The sequence below is a fragment of the Crocodylus siamensis genome, chromosome 11 (assembly GCF_052110815.1).
Source record: "Crocodylus siamensis isolate JL-2025a chromosome 11, ASM5211081v1, whole genome shotgun sequence".
NCBI lineage: Eukaryota > Metazoa > Chordata > Crocodylia > Crocodylidae > Crocodylus > Crocodylus siamensis.
In genome coordinates, this window is record NC_143405.1 from 46,912,417 (window position 1) to 46,930,027 (window position 17,611).

The 17,611-nt window shown below is 46.2% G+C and overlaps 1 protein-coding gene across 7 annotated transcripts in view; it reads left to right on the forward strand.

Moving 5' to 3' along the window:
- NCKIPSD (NCK interacting protein with SH3 domain) overlaps nt 1-17,611 on the forward strand; it is a 91,224-nt gene that overhangs the window by 50,761 nt on the left and 22,852 nt on the right. For 3 of the 7 annotated variants that reach the window (XM_090021744.1, XM_090021740.1, XM_090021745.1), the window contains 4 exons: nt 3,426-3,513; nt 5,849-6,492; nt 14,920-15,108; nt 16,164-16,250. In XM_090021744.1, the coding sequence (XP_089877870.1) occupies nt 3,426-3,513; nt 5,849-6,492; nt 14,920-15,108; nt 16,164-16,250 (1,008 nt within the window). The remainder of the gene's footprint in view (nt 1-3,425; nt 3,514-5,848; nt 6,493-14,919; nt 15,109-16,163; nt 16,251-17,611) is intronic. The other 4 variants (XM_090021741.1, XM_090021746.1, XM_090021742.1 and 1 more) reach the window with 3 other exon arrangements.

A 17,611-nucleotide genomic window follows, 5' to 3' on the forward strand; every position in this document is an offset into this window, starting at 1 on the left:
AGCTATAAAACCTGCTGCATCTCTGCATGCTTGGTAGGCTGCTTACCTGGGGATAAGCTTATTGTGCTCCTGCTCTTAGAGGCTTTTCTGTAGACCATAGAGTCCATCCCAGCAACATCTGGATTAAACAGGAGCAGGAGAGCTGAGCAAGCCAATAACAGCAGTGCTGCTTTAGTTCTGTGAGCGGGCACCAGCTTTATTTCTTCCTTTAGGCTGGCCACCAAGAGATCAAGTGGGTTGGGCATTCTTTCTTTCTACCCAAGACAGTCCTGGAGCAATGCTGACTTGTTTTTGTTTTTTGAGCCTCTCCCCTTTCCAGGCCTCAGCTCAGCCCTGACACCAGTGCTGTGAAGAGGAAGGTGATTGAAACCTGCTCTTGGACCTGGTTGAAGGTTCAGTCTTGTGCAAGTCTCGGGATAGCCCATGCCTTGCACAGCTCCTTCTCACTCGTTTCTGAAAATGACCCAAACTTTAAAGCCTCTTGCCTGTCTCATGCTATCTCCAGTCAACTCTGGACTTTAGCGAGGGCTGGGGAAAGCAGTTGGCCCCTTGTGGGCTAAGACTGAGTGTAAGAAGTATCTGAAAGATGCTTGCCTGTAGTTTCTGGGGCATCCAAATCCCAAGACCTCCTGGCTTGAGCCTGTATGTAGGATGCCTGCCAATGAATTTGAGAGTATCTGAAGTCCCAGGGTGAGAGGCTGGGCTTGGAGGATGCTCTCCAGTTGTAGCACCATGCATAGTGTTTAGATCCGATTGAGTTCTGCCTGCTCAATCGGTGCGATTTGGCTGATTTTTGACCTGGAACACAAAATATATTAAAAAAAAAAAAAAAATCTCTGTCTAGCCCTTGCCTGGACATTTGGATCTTTTTGAGTTGTTGCCCACAGTTTTGCTAAGTGAAATCCATCTGATTCTTGACAGTTTTGCTAAAGATTGTCAGTTTCAGAGAGACTCAGTGCTGTCTGCTCAATACCACTGATTGGTGAAAAGCAAAGCTTTTGTGGCTGAGGCAGGGGCTGCCTCCCAGGCACCTTTGCACCTCATCTGCTGCACACAGCTCTACCAGGCAGGGGTGGGGGGTGGGGAGGTGGCGGAGGAGTGCTCTGCATGCTTGAGGACCTACTGCCATCCCATTTGAAAGAGCTGCATCTTAACTGAGGAATCTAGATTTCTTTGGATGAAGCAGTTTGGATTCTGCTGAGATTGATGGTTTTATTGTACCTTCACTGTCCAGGAGAGAGTTCTGGTTGCCCCTCTGGGTATCCATATGGATATGGTGTCCATAGCTCTGTGTATGGGTTATGTTCTGTGGTACTTGGTAACATTTTACAGCCATTACTTCTATAATAATTAGAACTAAATATGGGACAAATTTGGAAGGGTGCGTGGAGCCATGGAAATATTCAGGAATGAGCCCATTCCCTGTAGGGTACCAAATAGTGTGAGGATGCTGTTATAAGCCAGCCAGAGCTGGCTGCTAAATCCCACTGTTTGTCTAATCATGAGTGCACTGAGCCAAGTGGCTTTGTGTCCTGTAAAGTTAGCTCCCTGACGTTCTGTGAAGATAGGGCTGACTTTGTTTGTTTTTTAGCACAGCTGCAGTTATCGGAGCCAGGGAGGGCCTTCTGCCAGCCCTTTGCAGAGACCTCCTCCGTTCTATTGCGACTCTCACAGCTGTGCAGTCTCTGTGGGCCAAAGATTAATCATTCTTGAAGGGCAAGAAAGTACATTCCTGGATTCTGGCCAGTTCAGCTTTCAGATTCTATATAGCACTTTGACAATACGTCTGTGTGGGGATGGGAATAAGCAAAGAGCTCAGGCATTAAGTGAACACAGAGCTCAGCTTGATTCCCCAGCATAAGGTCCATATGTGGGAGCAATTTCTTGCATTCATTTACCTGACCTGCCATAGAAGTAGAAGAGCTGGGTGGTGAAGAACAATAACGAGTACATCACAGTATTGCCTGGATGTCAATAAATTCAGGCTCTAAACCTCTGGAAAAAGCAATTTGCACAGTTGAGTATCTCGTGGGGACTTCTAACCCTCTTGCCATGTAAAGAGCTCAGGTGCTTCCAGTTTAGTCTGAACTGCTGTGTCATTCTGAGATGAGACAGGATATTTCTGAAGTACCCAGAACCGTGTCCATAGTGTACAGTCAGTATCGTGGCTGAACCTGCCAAGGAAACAGGACCAAGTGCACAGTGCCCAGGTGGCAGGGAACAAAGGAAACACCTCTTGGTAGGCAACTTTGACCTCCCAACAGGAGCAAACCTGGCAGGATGCATAGCAGTGGCCAGCTCCGGAGAAACCAACTCTTTAAGAATACGGTCTACCAATGGAGCATGGTAGATCCAGGCGGGGTACTCCCTTTGGGTCTCGGTCATACCATTTGGGACACCATTCAGATTCTTAACATGTCTTGTTCAAGGCTGTAGGTACAGCTAATGGCTCTGAAACAAGGAGGTGAATAAAAGAAACCTCATATTTTTTTAAAATGTTATTTGTGAGCGTGGGGGATGCTGGCTTCAAACCAGATCAGGCCTTGTGGGACCAAGCTGGATGGAGGTCAGTGGCAGCTTATATAAATCTCGGAGATTTTGTGAAATCTGCTTCCTGGAGAAAACTACTGAACTTGGCTGAGTATATTCAGCATGAACCATGATTTCCCAGTGGCCCACTGCATTCCTCGAAACTGTAGGTGGCAAAGGCATATTTAAGCATGAAAAGGGTCCCTGCTTTCATGTAGAGGTCAGAGACTTGGCGTGTTAGCCATTGGAGACCTTGCTGTTTTTCCATTATTTCCGGGGAAGCAGCTATGTTGGGGAAGGGCTGTTGGTAGGGAGTCTAGTGCTGCACTCTAGTTGAAGCTTCTTGTTAGGGAAAAGCCTTGGGCTTTAAGTTTGCTCAACAATTCTCGCCTTAGCCTTTCTCCCTGCCCAAATAGAAATTGCTGTGAAAGTATGAACTGGGTGGGAATTTGCATATCTTCAGTCCTTGGCTTTGTCTGTCTTCAAGGGTATTTGTAGCTAATGCGATGGATCTCTCCAAAAGAGTGTCTAAATATGTGCTGTTTGCTGCCTCTGTGGAGCTATTGAGAGCAGTGTAAAGTCATGGCAAACATGTGGGATTGCATCTGGAATAAGAAAGGAGTAAATGCTTGACAGGTCTGTGAGACACAAATGTTGCACACTGCTGAACATAGCAATTAAACAACCGCTGCTTTTCCTGTCAGTGGGAGGGGGGGTTTTGGAGTTTGGCTTTGTTCTTGCGGGAAGCTGCCTATTAATATCTGTCCTCCTGAGGGATCTTTATGGAATGATGAGACGTAAGGACAAATTTACACGTGTGCACAAAGAAAGGCTTTCTAACACCGAATGTCTTTATTGTCAGCCTCCTTTGATTGCTCTAAAACGTTCCCTTCTAGATCCCACCGCAGCCGCGCCGAGCTGCTCCCGTCACGCCACCACCACCAGAAAAGCGCAAGAGCACACAGACAGCAGTGCCCATTAAAAGTAAGGAGACAGACACCCTCTTTTTGGATGTTGGGCAGGAGGGGAGGGAAACCGTGTTGTCAGCAGCTGGGACAATTTACCTCCTGGTTCTTAAATATAACACCCATGGGTTGGGGACCTGTGTTTTCTCCCTACCCTGTAATTCAGTATTGGTCCAGCACCAATGGATTATTCTCCCCATCATCTCCAAAGGAGTTAGACACTTCTCAGGAGTTCAGTGTTGGCTGGAGGCAGGGTTTGCAAAAGCAGCGTTTGCAACGTTCTGCTCAGCTTGCTTCCTTGAAAGACTCCTGCAGCCACAGTGGGCCGGGGTCCTTGTGTTCCAGTATTTTTGCACAAATACCACTGAGATTGTTTTGGCCAGGTGGAATGATAAGTTGGGGTGTCTGGGGGGATGTTGTTGCATTTGGATGCGATAAATCTGGTCAGTCGCCAGGGGGAGCTCTGTATTAATGCAGTGAGGAACTGGCTTGCATTCAGTTGGAGCTTTTTGCTGGCAGTCCACCCAGCTCTTTGTTCCTCAGGTTAGAGTTTGGCAAAGCCAGTCCCTTGTCTAGCCAAAAGGCAGAAGCATGCCACCTGCAGTCCCTTGCTGTAAATCACCTGCGTACATCCTGCAGACAGACCGACCGACCCCATTGTGGGTGTGAAAACTTGCAGTCCTGACTGCAGAAGTGCTAATGGGCTGACACAAATAAATATATAGTTGACACCTGTCTGAGGAGCTATTTTTAGTTGGGATGTGAATGAGGAAAGCCATTCTGTTGTGATACTAGTTGTGTGGTGGTGCCTTGCCATGGTTTTCTCTTGTCCTGCCACAATTGTTCTGTGACCAAAGCCAGCTCCACCCAACCTCAGTCATGTTCTCCTCAGTGATTACATGAGATATAGGATGGAGCTGACTGATTCTGGGCAGGTAATTGAAACGTGGGACAGGCACCTGGCCTGTGCCATTCCACACTACAGCAGTGAGAGGTTGCACAGTTGTGATTAGTTTAAACTACCCCATTCATTAGGAGACAGCATGTGGACTATTATCTTTAGACAGAGGAGGAAGGTAGAAAATAGGGGAGTGCTTTTTAGGAGATAGTATAGTTCATGCAACCCTACTTGTCTTTGACCTGAGACCAAATGGTGCTCAAGATCCCAGTATTCTGTGTTTCAAAAGGTGGGGCGGGGGGTGCTTCTCAGCCAGTGATGTGCAACTAGTGATAGGACTTGGTTGTAGAATAAGATTATTGAAGCCTCACACAGCACAAGCGTAGAAAAGGCTTTTCAATGTCCTGGTGACATAAGAGGTTCTCTCTCCCTTTGCCTGGGGATAATCCTCATTGCCTGAGGAGATTTTTATTTTCTGTGGATAAACAGGTGAGCCAGCAAAGAACAGCGAGCAGTGATGTGAATGCCGGTGCAGCATACAAAATTGAAGTGAATTCGCCTTGGGAATCAAGGTCAACCTGAAGGGGGACTTTCATCCTCCCACAGATTGTGAATCCCTTAATTTGGGGTCCAGAGAGGGAGTGATTGGGCTCTGTCACTCTGCCTGAATGACTGTGTCTCCCTGCTGAGCTATGAGAGGCTGATGTGGGATACATTTCTGCAGTCCTGTTTTTTTAGAAATTGCAAGACAAAGCTGTGTCAATATTGTGGCTCATGGGGGAATAAATGTCCTGACAAGGAGGCCAATTAGATTTTGAGCTGGTTTCTTTAGAGAAATGGCGTAAGCACCATGGCTGGAGTTAGCCATATCTAAAATGGACAGCACACCCCAAAATAAACAATAGGGAGTGATCGTGTAGTGGTAGGGCAGCCAGCAATATGTCTTTGGGGATTAGAAGTTAATCATCTAGAATGCTTAGAGGGAGAAACCACAGGTGCCTGCCAGCCGAATGCTCTAGTGCTTCTTTCTTGCTTTTGACACTACACCAACAGCATGGTCTGTTCTGCAGGAGGGAAAGAAGATGCTTGCCACAAGGTGCAGTCTTACAGATCTTGGTATTCAGCCATGTCAGAAGTAACCATCATGCTCAGTATGTAGGGGGGAAAAAGTTATTGTCTAAATTAGGGGGAAAAGATTCCTTTCTCCTTGAGCTATTTCACCCTGTGAAGCTGTGAGCTCTTTGAAGCAAATCCATCTTGGTGGAATAGGATTTTTCCCCTTTGCTAAAGAGGTGATTGCATTGGAATGCTCAAGAGAGAGCTAATACAATTTTGCTTTGAGATAAGTGAGCCAGGAAAAGGAGTTAAACTGCTTTGGTAGTATGCACAATGAGCTTCTTAATGGACTGGGCTGTGGCAATTTGTTTCTTCCTTTTTCTTTGATGCTGTTGCTAAGGCCTTTCTTTTTCAGATGCTGTGGAAATCACCTCTGGGTCAGTTTCTGGTGCCTCTTCTGTGAGCTCCACTTCCCTCGATAGCTTGTACACTGGTTCCACTCCCTCGGAAATGTGTCTCCCAACAGCCACTTCCAGTCCCGCCAACACCCCGCCACCCGTGCCCAGCAGGAGCGCCCACACTACTATATCACGCAGCTTGGATTTTGGCTCTTCTGTCCACACACAGCATGGGACTTCAGGAAAGGATGGTATAACCAGATCTCCTCAGACCAAGAGGGCTGCCCCGGCCCCTCCAACTGAAGCAGGGCTTCAAAGGTGTCTCACTGTGGATGGGGAGAAGAATCCACAGGTCAAGAAAACCACTGCGGCTCCCCCAGTAGGCTTAGAAGCCTTCAACTCGCTTTCCCTTGAAGAGAAAAAGGCAACTGCCCTGGAGTCCTTGGCCCCAGAACCCAACAGCCTGGCTGTATCAGTGCCGAAGACGATGGGTGCTGAGCTAATTGAGCTGGTGCGCAGAAACACAAACCTGAGCTATGAGCTGTCCCGGGTGGCCATTGGCGTGGTGATTGGCCACATACAAAGCAACGTCCCAGCGACCAGCAGCATCATGGAGCAGATTCTCATCTCCCTAGTGGAAAGCAAGGTAAAGGAAATACCAAGCTCTGCAGAGGCTGGGGACCAGGCTCGAGTAATGGTCAAAGTGCTGAAGGAGATCTCTAGATAGCAGTTTGCCTTTCTGTTCTCAGCCTTGGAGCAAAACAAAAGGAAGAAAGTCCCATGGTAAAATGAACTGATTGATAAAGGTGTGCAAAAGTCCAGCAGGGAGGGGAGAGCATTGGAGACCAATTCTGAGTGGGACTAGCTAGCAACAGAGAACTGGCCAACTGATGCATTGCCCAGGGCCTCATTCCAGATGGACTGCAGCAGGATGTGGAGAAGGGGCACATTTGGAGATGTCAAGCCTTTGGCTTGGGTTTTAGGTACGCTGTGTGCAGGCTGCAGAGGAGGTAGGCATTTTAGGGTGGCAGGGAGGTGGAACAGGACAAGGAATGGCAGCCAGCATGCCACGAGCCTGCCAGCAAACATGAGAGCTGGAGAGGTAAGAGCTTCTAGACCCGGAGGACAGTGCCAGCAGTAAGACATATCAGTGGATGCAGATACTGCAGGACTGTGGCACTCTGGGAAATGTTCTTGATGGAACCTAGGGAGATTACACTTGTCCCAGCCAAAGGCTGGCTGCCATGGCAGAGGTGGCAGTGCAGCAGGGGAAGGCTCTTCCTTCCTTCTCTACTACAGGGAAGGAAGAGCATGGTGATTGATGCTTGTGCAGTGTTTCCCATTGGATCACTTCCCCCTTCTCTCAGTCTGTGGGTGTTTGGAGTTGTTCTAGTGCATGCAGGTGGGCAGCAGCAGTGCTGAATTCTGCTCCCACTATCCATGAACTAAAGAGCAATAATGGAGACAAGTCTAAGGATGTGCCCTGAGGAGGAAGGAGAGCAAAGCAAGCAAAGACACCAAGGGCAAGGAAGGCGCTGGAAGTGCTATGGCCAGTTCCTGTCCCAGTGCACTAACTTGGTACATTTCAGCTGTTTCCCTGGTTTTCCTACTGATCTCTCCTCCAGCATTCAGATGGCTTACCTAGAGATATAGCTTTTCTGTAGCTTAATGTGTAGGCCTGTTTCCTAATGTGTTCCTCAGCTTCCTTTTTAACTCTGAAGGGTGCTTCCCCAAGCCACTCAAGCAACAACATCCTCTTAAATTTATACCTGTAAAAAAATAAATAAAAAGCAAACCCTCCTCCCTCTACATGCCCAGAGAAATAAAAGAATGCAATTTTGCAGCCATTGAGACAGATAAGTGTGCATCTGGGCAGCCCTCAACTTTAGAAGGAGGGATAATAAATTTCAGCTTCCACTTGCTAAACAGAGCCCAAAGGAGTACGTTTCTTATAAAAATCTAAGATTAGAGTTCCATTGCTGATGGCAAGATTATAATGAAGTGTTCAGAGGCATTCAGATATGCAGAACTGCTGGCATTCAAAATTTAGATCAAATCATAATCCAGTTAATTATCTACATTGAATAGATTATCCTGTAAGTAGTCATGAAATCTCACATTTTGTGGTCCTCGCCCCATCAGGTAATAGCTTTCTCACACAATAACAATAGACAATGTGTCTGATCTGGATTTGGCAAAAATTTTTAACTAATATTCAGGCAGTTTGGGGCTTGTCTCACATAAGAAGCCTTTTTCCAGTTCCCCTTACTCGCACCTTGGACAAACATCTAGAAACTTGGCATTTCAACATATTTGGAAAACAGGGCCTTCCTTGTTTTCTTATTATATTTGCTTATTTTTTCATAACATTCCTGAAACTTAAGAGTGAAGCCTGCACACCAAGTTCCCGCTAGTAAGCTTGAAGGTATCCACCCTCTTGCTTGAGCACTTGTCTGTCTGGGAAAACTGGTTTGGAATTGCAGGAGGGGAGAACATGGATGTGCAGTTCACAGTTCTCTCTGTCTCTCTCTCTCTCTCTCTGTTTATGCCCTGGTGATGCATTTTGTACTGTATAAAGAACAAAAGCAGACCACTGCAATTTAGCTGTTAGTGGAGCAATTTAGCTGTTAGTGGAGCCTGATCTCGGTATTCATCTGGAAAGGATGTTCAGGCTGGTCTAAGCACAGCACTCATTCCAGTAGAACTGGTTTCAGTTAGGGTGTGTTTCCTTACTGAAATAGTTATGTAGGTGCAACTCCTTACATGTGTAATTTTATACTAGTGAAGATGGACCTTGCACGGAGACAGCTACTCATCTTCCTGCACAGAAATATTAGTCCTAGTATAAATCATGTTAATACTGATCAAATTTGACCACTGGGGGCTTGAATGGCTTTAGCTATACCACTATAGTTCAAGCACTGTAACTTGCATTTGATCATCCTTGTAAAGAATAAGCATACAAATCCTTCTATATTTAAACAGTTATGCATGTGTATGTCCAAGGGGGATACAGGTTGGATTTTAACAATCTGATATGGTATATTGGATCATGACTGAGTCTTCAGTTTTAAGCAAAAGGTATTCCTTAAAAAGACTTCATATAACTTTGGGGTCTATTTTCCAACCTGGCCGATGCTCATATTTGCTCTTGAGAGCATTTTCAAGGGACTCTGTCTTTTAAGTGAAGTGAGACATCATCTTTGATTAAAGCTTCAGCCTACCCATAGTAAATCTCATGCCTGTTTCAGGCTTCATATTACATTCTCTAATTAGTTGTATCCTTTCTTCTCTCCTTCTGGTTTTAATTTGAAGTCAAATCACTGGTTTACTAAATCAATTTTAGAATCTATTACCTCCAGCTTATTCCCACCGTGCTCCTATGAAGGTTGAAGTGCTTGCATTTTTCCATTCAGTTGCCTTGTCTCTTGTAGACCCAGTTTACATGACTGGAGAGTGGGGTAGAAATGACTTCTTATTGCTTTAACAGCACTACATGCTGCCTCCCCAAATCTGTCTGGATGCCTCTGACCAGTCTTTGTGTAACAGGAGACATTTCCAAAACCATGAGCTAAGATCACTAATAATCTATAATTTCCCAGTGTATCCTTAAAAGGGAAACAGTGAAAAAGAAAGAGAGCATGTCCAGGATAGCAGGAGGCCCTGTTACCTCCTCCCCTCGCTTCCCTCTGGAACATCAGACTCCAGAAGAAAACCTGACTCGGTCTGGAACTGTTTACTTTCCTCAAAGAAAGGATTGACTAGGTCTAAGAAATGGCCCCTCCTTTTTCTGTCCTTACTGCATAACCTGTTAGGGAATGGAGAAAAATAACATTTTGGGCTTTTGCAGACCTGTTTACTGTAACGATTCCCTGACAAGTAAATTGAATTGGCTTGCATAGGAACTTGGTATGGGTTGAAAGCTTGTCATAACCAGAGAGGAATGAGAGACATGAGGGTGTCAAGTCTGTTGAAGATGTCTAAAGCAGGTTAGGGATTCCTGGTTGATGACAAAATTCAGCAAAATTAGACATGCACTCTCTAATTCTATGGAGCAAGCCATACAGAGAAAGGGAGAACACCAAGGAGGGCTCACGGCTGGAGGGGTGCTTGATATGAGGGTGGCTGTCAGGCAGGAAGATTTGCTGGCTGTCCTGTGTATGATTCAGTATTTTTTTTCTACCCTTCAAGTTACAGTGCCACCAAACTCCACTTAGGTCTCTCCACCTATTTACAGTTGCCTCCATTAAAACTATGAACTTTTGGGCACTGCCTGGGCAAAGGTGTTCTCATGCAATTTCCTTGGCCAGCAAAGATGTGTCCGAGCTCTGAGACTAGACAGCTGGGTCACGTTCTGCTGCAACCCTGAGCTCTCTGCTAGCCCCAGAGGAGTTGGAATCCTGTCTGGGCAGACACAGAGCAGGCTGCCTTTGTGTGTTGAGTCCAGGGTGGATGGCCAGGATAGATGGGGAAACAAGGCTTTTGACATGGAGAGTAGAAAACCGAAATAACTGGCTGTTGCTAGAGCAGGACAGCATGTGGGTCCCAGCAGCATTCCTTTTGGCGAATTTATGCTGGCGGCAGGTTGTACAGTCTGAACAGGATTGCACCTGCTTGTCCATTCAAGGGGTAGGTGTGACGGCTCTTGCCCTCTCATCAGCTCAAACAAACCTCCCTGCGCCTGCCTCCTCCATGCTGCTGCCTCTTTAAGCAGGCTGCCTTTTGTCTTGGATTGCAGTCAGCCCTGCAGTTCTGTTTTGCCTAAAACAAGTGATGCTTACGTCTGGTTGGGGATTGTCCCCTGCTCTCCAGGTTTGGCTTTTCTCAGCCTGGTAAGGGCAGCTTGTTCCCCCAGAGAATGGGGAGCTCAGCGGGGTGAGTGCTTACAACTAGCACATTTCACTTGCGTCTCCTCCCTTAATACAGGTTTTGAAAAGCAGCATTAGGACTAGGGGGCCTTTTGCTCATGAATTGCTGTTGCAGCAACCCTGTTGGGGGGAGCTGGTGTCAGACCCTCCAGGTGTGCCACTTCCTCACTGCCATCTCAGTCCTGGGCTGCAGTCACCCAGAGAGGTTTGCTGCTGAATAAATCTGTGGCGTGACTGTTTGTTTGTTAGCCTGCAGATGGCTGGAACACCTGAAAGGCACTGTCTGGGAAGATGCTATTGAAGCATAGCTAATGTGGCTTGAAAGCCAAGTGACTTCTTGCTTCCTGTGACACCCTTGCACATCTGTACGCGGTGGGCCCTGCCTCTCCTCAAACCAGCCCTGCTCTCTAACAGGTTTACAGCTCCCAAGACAGCCATAAGTGCTATAAGCCTAGCCAGGGAGCTCTTACTTGAAGCCAGTGTGCTCAGTGGTGTGACCCCAGAGAGTCTGGTACAGTGAATTTAATCTGTTTGTCCTCTACCATGTTGTTTATCTGGGCTGGTCTCTTGGGGAGAGATGTAGAGGAGAAGAGCCCTTCTCCTCATTAGCGACTTGTTAGGGCAGGTAGTAGTCCAAGGTAGTGGGATTTGTTGCAGCAGCCAAGGGTAAAATATGGGGATTGATCTTTTGTGTCTGTGCTACAAGCTGCTGTCTCCTGTAGCTACTGTTGATATTTGCTCATCTGGAAGGGGAACACTGGGAAGATGCTTGTGATCAAAGCAACAGTGATTCTTCTCCAGTGCTGTTGACACAGTGGTGGGGGTGGCATCAAAAGCAGGAGGAGATGGAGAAAACAGCTTTGTGGAAGTTCAGCCAAGTTTGCCCCTCAGACCTGGCAATCTAGTAGCGAGTGGGTTGGGGTGGGGTGATGAGACAGACATTTCCAAAAATAATCCTGTTCTCTTTAGCAACAGTGAAAGCCCTGCAGGGTTTAATAGTTCTGCCTCTGTTTGGAGGGGACCAGCTGTTAGTGAAAGACAACACAGTCATGGGAAGCAAACTTCATTACAAATCTAGCACTATCCACTTGCTTACAGCTACCTTCTGGGAATGGTCTGATTTCCTGAAGCAACATTGCAGCAGGCATAGGTGTAGGGGAGTCGTAACCGCCAAACTGCCTAACAGGCATAGACCTGGCTCCAGGGCCGAGGCTGTGGCAAATGAGACTGGTGCTGAGATCCTGTTCAGACCGTACAGATACAGTTGTACTGGTTAGACAGAAGAGCTATGCTAATAGATTGATCTCCTTCAAGCCCATTAGCAGTTCAATGGATGTTGGAATTGGAAAGGCTACGGATGAGGGGTGGTAAAAGCTGAGATTTGAATTTTGAGAAGTTAAAAGTAAGCATTTAAAACAAATAAAGACAGTTCCGCCTAGTCTGATTACCTGCCAAGGGAATGCTGGATACATTTAACTTAGTGTCCAGACCTTGGGTGTAGAATAGTCTCTGAAGAAAGCCACTTTACTTGGGATGCTTGAATAGAGGCCAGCTGGAGCTGTGGAGATTGTGTTGCATGGCAGAGGGAAAAATCAGATGTGGTCAAGTAGGTCTCTTCTCTCTGCCTCCTGTGATAAATCACTAATTCCATTCAGTTCATGCCCTGTGTTGCTGGAAACCACTCTAAGCCTAACACCAACCTGCAGATAATCTAGCCAGCCGCCTCCTCGTCCATCTGTAGCTTCCCAAAATACCTTTCCAAGAACCTTCAGAGCTTTGTGTGAAATCTGCCTTCGTTATCTCAGCCTGATGAAGATTATATAATTAACAGCAACAAGAAGAATACTTTGATTTGGTGCTTCAATTATGTAGTGAAAAAGGTCCTAATTAGATCACACCTCAAATGCCATGAAGCAAATTATGAACAAGTGTCTCTCTAATGAAACATCTTAAAACACTGGAATTAATAAGTTAGAAATCATTTTGCAATGTAGGGTTGCAGTGTTTTGGTATATAAACAGCCTGCTTTCCTGCTCTGGGACTTTTGAGCTTGCTTAGGGCAGGTACTAATCCAAACTCCGTATTCTGACTTGCTTCTCTAAAGTAAACCAGTGCCACTCTGGCTTCTGAAATAAGCTGCTGCTTGAAAGATTGATGGTTTGAAGGTTCATGTCAGCAAAAAGGAACCTGAAGCCTTCCAGAGTCCAGGACCCTACCTTTTTAAATATGTTCTTCCTTGCATCTTCTAAGTAAGTGGTGATGAGATGAGCAGTCCTCCTTTTCTGTTACCCGGAGGAGGTCACAGTCTGTTACTCATGCATTGGATTACAAAACCCCTTTTGTTTCATTGATTTGGTTCATCAATGACTATTGTTCTGAGCTTGGGATCTCTCATCAGGTTCAGGCTGCTCTTCCTTGTCTTCTGGGCTCTGCATAGTTCTCTTACTAGAAAACTCTGGCCTCTTTTGGTGTCTTGTTTCCTCTGTCAAATAGTGTCAGTCTTTGGATGTAGTTCGTCCTGTTCTCTCCCAGGCATTCCAGTGCCTCCATTGCTGCCCTTTTCATCCTGAATTGTAACTTGAATTGCTCTGAGGGTATTTTCATGTTGAAATCCCTCCTAAAGACCCATTGCTCCCCTGATACCTTGAAGAAACTAGCTTGTTTGTAGGGTAGAATAATCAGGTTCCATTTCATTACAGAAACAAGGTAGTACTTAAAACTATCAGGACATGACTGATTACCATCTGACCACCAGATCTTGCTTTTGGTCCTTTATTTTGCCTTCGCTCACTACCTTTTGAGGAAGTCAGCTCTTTAGCTCAAAGACTTTGCATAAAACAACAGGAAGGTAGTGCCATGCAAGCTGTGGCTGCCATTGCATACAGACTCTATAATCGGAGAGAGAGAGCTGTGCTCAGTAAGACTGGTTGATGACTGTGAATTGTCATCTAGGTTGAATATCTGAGGAAAGGCAGAAGTGAAGCAATTTGGAGAGAAATTGGTTCCTGGCTGTATTCGTAAAGCTTGACACTTAAGGTGTTTATGTTGTCAAAGTGCAATGCAAATAGGTACCCTTCTGTTATTAATTGACACAACTGACAGATGAATGAAATGAAAATCTGTCCATTTGCAGGTGGAGGGAAAATGGGGCCTCCACACTGGTGTGATCACATTCAGAGCTTCTCCATTGTTGCACTCTCACTCTGAAATACTTCTCTCTTGGGAAAATGTGTCATGCAGCCCATGCTAGAACAGCTGGGCTTACCACTCAGATCAACTTCTTGATCCACCCTGTTCACCTATATCCTGTTCACCTATATGCTTCTATGATGGAAAATGGGCTTGCTGAAGCACTAGCTTTGTGTGTTGGGAGCAGCATACTTTAGCTGGGTGTCAGGAGGCTAATTGATGCTTTTAGCATATTGAACTGCTTAAGGAAAAGGAAATTATTCTCCTTATTATGTTTGGAAAGTGGACATGTCTGGCAAACTGGTGCCTTTCTGGTGCCACCAATATGGCAGCTTGGGTTTTTTTTCCTTGTACATTGTGAATCTGCTAGATTGCAGTGGTCTAAGGAAGCAGAAGTTAGTTCATCTTGAGCCAGTTCCCAAATTTCTGCTGCTTCTGGTGGAGAACACCTTCACCTCTTCACTCAGCAGCATTCCTCTAGTGCAGTGCAAATAATGTGCTGTTTTTCCAAGTGCTCCGACTCCCTGTTAAGAAATGAGGAAATAATGTACATGCTGCATCATAATTATCTGATTCAAACAAGCCCCAGGTATAAATTCTCCTGGCTGGAAGGATGCTTGCTGGAGTTGATCTGAGGGTAGGCTTCTCATTGGTCAGGGTGAGAAAATCAGCTGCTCTGGCATCCAGCCCACATCTCTGTAAAGAAACCTTTAATGAGAACTAAGTGAGCTTCTCCCACCCTGTGAAGGCAAACCAGCCAAGTGTGGGAGGCTTTCAGATGCAAAGCTGGTTTCTAGGAGGGTTTCACTGACTTCTCAATGCCATGAGCTTCACAAGAAAGGGGAAAAGAGAGAACTGGAAAATGTTTTGAAGTGTAAACTATCCTGATTAGAAGGTGGGGTCTTCACCTGATGCCCCACCTGCCACCAGTTATATTGGCTATGTGAAATAATCTGTCAGTATTGAGACCCATAAAACTTCTCGCTAACACAAAATACTGGGATTCTGTTTGCTAGCACTTTGTCATCTTGCAGAATCTGAGTTCTGGGCTGCCATCGGGACAGATCTGCCATGATGAACAGAGGCTCGAGGTGATCTTTGCTGATCTGGCCAGGCATAAAGATGATGCTCAGCAGCGCAGCTGGGCTCTCTATGAAGACGAAAATGTCATCTGCTGCTACCTGGAAGAGCTGCTTCGCATCCTGGTGAGTGCCTGCATGTTGGTTCTGTGGATCCCGGGGCCCTTGTCCGCTCCTTGCTGTCTTTTCCTTGTTCCTCATTCTGCCCCCAGCTCAGCAGCTGGCTTCTGTCTTGCACCCATTATTCCAGGTATGTAGTCCTGTCATTACTCCATTTATACACAATAATGTAGTCTGTGATGGAGGGTGCTGGCTTCTGAGCAATCTCGCCCCTGTACAGTCTACCTTGCTGGGTAATCATGTTCAAATCCACCTTGCAAAATTGTCATGAAAAACATTTAGTCCCTGCTGTCCTACATGCCAGTGAGCATAGTAGTAACCCATCTTAGTCACCCAAAATCCTCTGCCCAGGCAAAGGGTGGGAGTGAAACTCCATGAAGCTCATGTGAAGCCAAATCTGTCAGAAAACTACGCTGGCTTAGCTGTCCAACCAGCTCACGTAGGGCAAATGACGTTAGAAACCATGTTCTAACCATAGCTTGCTGTGTGCCCACAGGGTTTTGCAAGGTAAGAGCTATCCTGTTTGCAAAGGTACAGAAGCCCTGAAGGTGAATTTCAAAATTTTTAATTAGCAAATGTGAAATGTCCTCCCACCATGTGACATAGGTGGAGAGCTGCATTTTCATTGGAAGCAGCTGTTGTGGTCCACGCAAGCTTAACTTTGTGTGGGAGCTGGATTACATATGCATATATTAAACTTTCTCATGACCATAGCACAACATGGTACTGCATAGCGGTAGTTTTGAGAAGCTGCTCTTTAGTTTATAGGACCTGGAGGCGGATGCATGGGAGTGGCATTTAGACATCTCCAGAACTTTGATTTGTTTATTTATTTTGTATTTCTAATGCAGCTGTGCTCTCAGATACAGGTTTCAGGCGTTGCCCTTCATTTGTTTATAAGGTATTTGGCCTGAGAGCACAGGAATGTGAGGCCTGGTTGAATGGGAACAACCTTTCACACGGCTGAAGGACAGCCTGACCCAGGCTCGCTGCAGATTCTTGACAGTCCATCCTGCTCCTGCAGGGTCCCACCTGTGTGACCTGCCCATTTGTATTTCCAGACGGATGCAGATCCTGAGGTTTGCAAGAAAATGTGCAAGAAGAATGAGTTTGAATCAGTCCTGTCCCTTGTGGCCTATTATCAGATGGTAAGAGATGTTGCAGCCTGTTTCTTCTATTGGAGGGTCTGTAGGCTCAAGAGAAGGGCTAACAAGGGTGAACATATGAAACTTTCCCATTTGGGCACTTTGCTCTTTAAACTGGGCTGAGTTTCAGAAACACCTCTCCTGCTTTTGGTTTACTGTAGTACATATATAGGTTACATGCAGGACTGGACCTCTGGAGTGGCTTCAGTAGCAGTGTCCAGTTTTCTGTGCCAGGAGTCTGAAGGGTATAGCTTGCTCTTTTTTTTAGCTCCACTTGGGAGCAGAAGTAGCAGTTCTGCTGTCACTGAGAGGAAGGGCTTCTGAGAATGCCATGGGAAAGCTGATGGGCTGCTACTGTTCCTCTCAATTGACGCACGTCTGTGCATTAGTAAACAGCTTTGCTTAGGAAAGTAGGTTGTGAGGAGAAGCCCTGGGACTGAGGAAGGAAATCAGTATTCAGAGGAAGAAGTTTGAGTTTGCCTTCAGAGCCTACGGAAATGCCTCTGTGCCCCATCCCTTTCCGAAGCACGCTGCTGTGGGACTTGGACGTGGACAGGGGGATCTTTGTTAGTTTCCAGCTATAGTACATTAAGTATTGTTATGCTTGGCTTTTAGTATGTTCTCTCTATTTAAATTCAGCTTGGCATGAAAGGACTGCAGCACGTTTCGGAGAACAGGGAAGAGCAATGGGAAATGGGGATCTGCTGGCTTCCCCACCATGCAATGGTGCTCTGCCCTGCCCTGCTCTCTGAATGCATCTGCACAGAAGGGCTGACCGTACGGAGAGCAGTAAGGCTGCCCACATAGCAGCTAGGGCATCACATGCCAGGACTTAGCTGCCCTTTCATCAAGCTTTCCTTCTGAGCTCTGAGCAGTTTCTAGGCTGGCTTTTGGAGCAGTGGCAGGCTTAATGTTGCACCGTGGTGTCTCTGTGCACCCCAGGCTTGAGCACAAAATCTTGACAATGGAGCTCACAGAGCAGCATTCTAAAGTCTTCTGATTAAAATCCCATCCTCTCAGCATCAAACCAAATAATCTCATAGCAGCCCCTCAAGATCCTGTTTGAGTTATCAAAGACACTACAAGGGAAAGGGAGGCTTTGCAAGCCTCGTGCTCCCAGGGGATTTGTTTGCCTTCTCATACCAGGGCTCATGTAGTCTGTCTGCTTGTTCGTTAAATCAGACCAGCTTTTGAGCATCACCTATCTCATCACAATAGCAGAGTTGAGTTGCATTTAGAATCTGAGCCTTTGCTGCATGTGCAGTCTTTGGGATTGTCTGAGATCAATCTAGCCATGAGGGTGGGTCTTAAAGAGTTCAGACTAAAAGCTGGGATGGGGGCACAGTCTAATCTTATCAGACAAC